Source organism: Cryptomeria japonica, chromosome 11 (genome assembly GCF_030272615.1).
Source record: "Cryptomeria japonica chromosome 11, Sugi_1.0, whole genome shotgun sequence".
NCBI classification, from domain to species: Eukaryota; Viridiplantae; Streptophyta; class Pinopsida; order Cupressales; family Cupressaceae; genus Cryptomeria; species Cryptomeria japonica.
In genome coordinates, this window is record NC_081415.1 from 334,083,356 (window position 1) to 334,089,355 (window position 6,000).

The window sequence follows — 6,000 nt, forward strand, 5'->3', positions numbered from 1 at the left end:
ATTATTGGAGGGGGGCTATTGTAATTTTTATCTTTTGGAAAACAAACAAAAACCCTGTCAAATTTGCAGCAAAGAAGTCTTTGAGCTTTATGTGTGAATTTAATAATTCAAAGGAATAGAAGAAGATTGCTCAAGTTTTGAGTCTTCGTGCTACATTCTTGAGTTTGTGTTCCATATTATCTTTCTTGCAAGTGTTTCATAAAGAGCTTAATCGAATTTGATTTGCAATCTTTAAGCTGCAAGTATTGGAAGTTAATATAGATTAGAGTAAATATTTTTTTGAAAGTTGTAAGACTTTGAGCTTGCACTTGTTCTTAAGTGAGTTTAGAAGTAGATTTAGTAAGAAATAGTTGTGAGTCTTTGAACTCTTACTAGTTCTTACTGTGTTGTGTAAAAAGAATAAGATATCTCAACCTTTGTGTTGATATAATTTGTTCTGAAATATCATTAGTATAGAAAAGGGTAGATAGGACTTCACATATTCAAGACTTTGAGTTTGATATTATTGTTCCGTCCCGAAGGAAGTGACAAGAGTCTTTGAACTTTCAAAAAACTTCATTTCCTTTCTCTCATTTATTTTAAAAGATGTTACTACTTTTTTACCATAAATTGCTATCGCTTTTATGTGAAGAGAAAAGGATATTATCTTTTTTGAAAAGAAAAGAAAGGCTATTGTTTCATCCAACTTTAGTTTTAGTATTAGATATAGATAGGGGAAGCCTTCCCTTAATTAGGAGAGTTTGGAGCCTTCCCTTAATTAGGAGAGTTTTACTCACACACTCTAGTTGAAGCCACAATTTTGTATATTTCCCCAAGTGTACAAAATTTTTAACCAACACATACTTATATTCCTTTCCGGTCTGGTTACTAGTGCAGAAGTTTAGGGTTTGGCTGCAATCCTCCTAGATACATTTTGGCCACTCCACTCAAGAGAAATCCTAGTTTTTTATTGTAAGTGAGCATACACTGCTCTAGCTAATTCTGGTCATGAGCTGACTGTAATCTTTCTCATTTGACAGGTGCTGGCCCATTGGAGACCTCATTCAAATATAAATTTATAACCTCAAAAGTTGTAAGTTGTATATAAAGAGTAATCACTTGCAGGCATGTTCAAGTATACCACCTGTAGGAAGCAATTATGAAACAAATGAAAGATTGATTTGTGCAACGGAACTCAACTGGTAAGGGGAATGACCTGAGCTTGGCCCATGAGCTGTTATTCAGTATTTTCATGTACAGCATTGGCTAAAAAAATTGCAGATTTTCAGTTATCGTTATTCAATCTCATGTATTTTTCCACGATTATTTTGTGCTTCTTTGGGAAAGGGAATCATATTGCTCTTTGTAAATAAACAGGTCATGCATTAGTTGTAGTAGCACAACAATTTTACGTGGCTTAACTATAAATACATAATGAATTCTGGACTGAAAATTTGTATATGTGTGTGTTGGAACAACAAACAATTTTGAATGTCTTGTAATTAGGGTTTTTAAACATTGATTTAAATGGAATAACTTTGGATCGTTGTATATACCTCCAAGGATGCATCGGAATCGTTAAAATATTGACTGCACGCTGAAAATATAAGAAACAAAAAGTATTGACAAACATAAAAATGCAGGATACAGTAGAAGCTTCTTGTCCGGCCCCAAAGACCCGTCCAAACGTGATTCTGCCAGATACTCTTCCACATTGGGATGATCCAAATCAATTTCTGACTTGGACGACTTCATTCTTCAAAGTCACTGCATTAAGAACTGAAAACCCTCTTAGAGACTTCCTTGTAAAACTTGATCACTAAAAAAGTGATTGAACTGGAAACAAACAAAAATAACATAGGGCTTTCAAAACATGGCTACCGTTCTTTATATAAGTTAGCAGTATATCGTTGTCCAAAAGTTTACATGACACGATTGGTTACCTCTTACAAGCAACAGCACTCGCCAGATTTCCCAGAAAAATATAATGATTTAGCCTACTCTGTAGATTATGAATGAAATGAGTAGATTGGTAGACCTGAATGGTTCCTTGCTGGCGCTGCTTCCACGGAGATTCTATCAGAGTGACAAAATCTCTGACCTTGCTCCAATTACACTTTGCCTTCCACCACAATTCTTTTGCGCTGTTTTTTGCGCTGAAAATGATAGTGCGTGGAAAGGTCAACAAAGAAACCATTTTAAATGAGAGTGCGTGTAAAGGTCAATAGAGAAACCATTTTAAATGAGAGTGCGTGGAAAGGTCAACAACGCCCCCAGAACTTTGGAAATGAGGCGCAGAACATGGCAAAGGATTTAGGGGCTGTGCAGGGAGTGATTGTGTAGTGTTTGGTTGCGCTGCGTAAGCAATGAAACTCCCATTTGATAAATTTACAGGGAGCGGATGTCGTATATGGGGCTGCGAATTGCCCATTGCACCTTAGGACTGTGATGCAGAATGTGGAATCCCCTGTGCCATTGAGTGTTGTCCTCGACTGTTAATGTATCATTTCAATGGCGCATATTCCTTGGCTGGCGTCCATCTTGGAGAGGTGGCATACTTTCTTCTTAAATATGGCCGCGGCTAATCTGGTTTCAAAACGGTTGATTAATCTTAATTTATTATTATTTATAATAATAATTTATTTTTTTTATTTATTTTTTTGTTGGTTATGAGACTAGATAAATAAAATAATTGTCAATATAATTTGAAATGAAAAACAAAAATAAATATTGTGAATAAAATTCAAAACTAAAATAATTCTAAATAAAAATTAAACAACTATTATGCAATAAATTAATTATAGCAAATAAAATAACCTTTCTAATAAAATCTGGTAATTCTTGAATAAATAAAATAACTTTTAGTAATCAGTTAATTGTACAATATAAAATAAGAAAAATGGAGCGAAAAAAGGCAAGAGCAAAAAAACGCAGGTCGATAAGGAGCACAAATCTGAATCGCATGATGGAGATAGGGAGGGCAAGTTTTGCAATGCACCTGCCAATAGGATTCCTGGCTTTTTGAATGGCGATGAGTGGGAACATCTTCAGACAATTGATGTAACCGAGGAAATTGAAGAAGATATTGAATTCCTCAAGGATTTGGCGATTATGTGTAGGTTCATTGGGGCTAGGTCGAATCAAAAGAAGATAAACAGGTGAATTGAAGAAACTTGCCGCACACCCCAGATCACCAAGTTCCTCCCCAAAGGCTTCTTCATTGTTACTTTTGCGATGGAAGATCCTGGAGGGAGGCCTTTGGACAATGGATTCTAAACCTTTATACATACAAAGATGGCATAGGAATTTTAACCCTCTTAATACGGATCCCTATGAAAAACCTGTTTGAATTTGGTTAAACAACCTTCCGATGGAATATTGGGCAGAAGAAGCACTAGAAAAGATTGGCAGATCCCTCGGCACCTTGATGGACATGGATGCAGATATCACTCAAGGAGATTCTTATATTTATGCTAGACTAAAATTTGTTGCGGTCAGAAGAATCCCACATATATCAAATTTAGAGCGCATGGATTGTATTGGATCCAGTCGGTCGAAATAGAGGAAGAAAGGTTTTATTGCTCGAACTACGGCAGGAGAAACCATTCCACAATTGACCGCAAGGTTCCAAAGTAAGAAAAAAAGGAATGGCGGCCAAAACAAAAGAATGTACCCGAAAATCTTGGAAATTTGCTTTGTTTGGGTCATAACAAATTGTAGGAAGAAAACCAAGATCCATCCCAAAATTCGATTGCACGGGATGAGCAAGGGGATTTGAGGGTTGAAATGAATGATGAGCAGTAGGACAATGGGGTAGGAGACTCTAACGAAGTATGTTCAAAGAATGAAGAGGAATCAGAAGCGGAGACAGACAATGACGAATTAGGTATTGTGGCCAAAAGGAGTATTTTGCCAAACTGCGACTGCAAACATGGAAAGGAATAAATGTGGCAGGGGAAGGAAAACAAATAAACTGAAGAGAGAAGAGGAGGCGGTTGAGAAAGGTTTCCTCAATGTATCTGATTTTCTCAAAAGGAAAATTTCCAAGGGGGTCAAGGGGTCCCTTGGGAAGAAATGAAGATTCACTACATGGAATGTTAGGGGCCTGATGGCTCCTGACAAGCACCGGATGTTGAAGCGACATCTGGGTAAAATTGCAAGTGATATTGTAATGCTACAGGAGACGAAATGCAGTGTAGAAGAGGGTGATAAATTTGTAAGCTATTGCAGAAATTGGTCTGGTTTCTTCCAGACGGCATTGGGCAGGGCTAGGGGATTAGGGATACTATGGAAATCAACCGCAGTTGGTGTTGAAGGTTTTAGAGGAGGCAATAACTGGATTTCGTGTTTGGTGCACACTAAAACTAAACAAATCGATTTCGAACAATGGAATATATATGGGCCCACACAATCTCAGGAGAAAATGGTCTTATGGGAAGAGATTTGCCAATTGGTTTCTGCAAGTGGCAATAAAAAATTAATAATGGGTGGAGACTTCAATGCAATCTTAGATCTTACTGAAAAAAATGGAGGCACAAACAAAATTACAAAGGATATGTTGGGATTCAGGGAATTTGTTTAGAGACTAGAGGTTGTTGACTGCAAACCTTCGGATGGTTGGTTCACTTGGACCAATAGAAGGATGGGATTCTCCAACATTTCAAAGCGTTTGGATAGGTTTCTGATTGGACCGGATAGGATGAAGGAAGGAATACAAATTACAACAAAAACACTACCATATAGCATCTCAGACCACTACCCTATGCAGATGGATATTGGTGTGGAAACCCAAGGTGGTAGCGGATACTTCAAGTTCCAGAACATGTGGTGGAGAGACACTTCACTAAGAGAGATTCTGGAAAAATGGTGGAATCAATGCAATCATATAAGTGGTACTCCTAGTTTGTTTGTTTTTTAAAGATTTCGTATATAAAAGACCAACTTAGAGTTTGGAATAAGGTGGTTTTCAAGAATATCTTTTCGAAGAAAGAAAGGTTAGAGGCAGAATTGGAGGCTCTTAATATGAGTCTTTTCCGGAGGCATGAATGCGGAGGACTATTGTCGAGAGAAGGAGTTGAAAGCGATGTTGGCAAAAAATTTAGCAAGAGAAGAAATTTATTGGAGAGACAAAGCCAGAGAGTTGTGGATTAATAAAGGGGACAAAAATACAAAGTTCTTCCATGCATCAGTCAAAGTGAGGAGAGCACAAAACCAGATTAATGAAATCACATCTGAAAATGTCATGTGCCTTAGAAATAGAGATGACATTGGAATTACAGTCGTGAGGTATTTCGAGCAAATCTTGAACTTCGATGATAGGGTTGATGGAAACTTCGAAGAACAGATGTTGGAAGCCACCCTTAAGTTGGTCACGCACGAGGACAATCTTATGTTGATGGAGCCTTTCACGAAAGATGAGGTTCAAACTGTGGTTTATGGTTTACATCCCGATAAAGCACCCAGACTGGATGGGCTCCCTACAAGATTTTATCAAAATTGTTGGGAATTCATTAAATTTGATTTGTGTAAAGTAATTGAGCAAGTGATAGCCAAAGGGAAATTCATTAGGGAGATCAACAACATTGTTCTTGTTATCATCCCAAAGAAGGACAAACCTAGCTCCTTCGACGAATTTCATCTCACTGCCTTATGTAACACACTGTATAAGATAATAACAAAGGCCATAGCAAACAGACTAAAGAAATTACTGTCTAAACTCATATCCCTTGAATAGAATGGCTTCATCCTGGGGAGGGAAATAGCTGACAACATCATACTTACGGTGGAAACCATACATTCCATTGCCACTGAAAGAAAGAAGGCTATAATTGTGAAGCTAGATATCTCTAAAGCGTATGACAAAGTGTGATGGGAGTTTTTAATTGGTGTTTTGGAAAGGATGGGTTTTGATAAAAACTAGATCAGAATGTTCGATCTGTGCATAAGTTCCCCTCACTACTCTATTGCAGTAAATGGAGCATTGTATGGTTTCTTCCAATGCAAGAACGACTTAAGACAAGG

At 37.4% G+C, this 6,000-nt stretch overlaps 1 protein-coding gene across 13 annotated transcripts in view; it reads right to left on the reverse strand.

The window, feature by feature from the left end:
- Positions 1 to 2,502, reverse strand: part of LOC131075033 (glycerol-3-phosphate acyltransferase 9) — a 337,473-nt gene extending 334,971 nt beyond the window's left edge. For 10 of the 13 annotated variants that reach the window (XR_009113163.2, XM_058011874.2, XM_058011882.2 and 7 more), the window contains exons 1-2: positions 2,018 to 2,502; positions 1,628 to 1,746 (exon numbers count right to left, since the gene is read on the reverse strand). Coding sequence is in view for 12 of the 13 variants with exons in the window: in XM_058011874.2 (XP_057867857.2) it covers positions 1,628 to 1,734 (107 nt within the window). In the remaining variant the exon portion in view is untranslated. Of the gene's footprint in view, positions 1 to 1,627; positions 1,759 to 1,860 lie in introns of all 13 variants that reach the window. The other 3 variants (XM_058011834.2, XM_058011843.2, XM_058011850.2) reach the window with 3 other exon arrangements.
- Between the last annotated feature and the right edge of the window lie 3,498 nt (positions 2,503 to 6,000).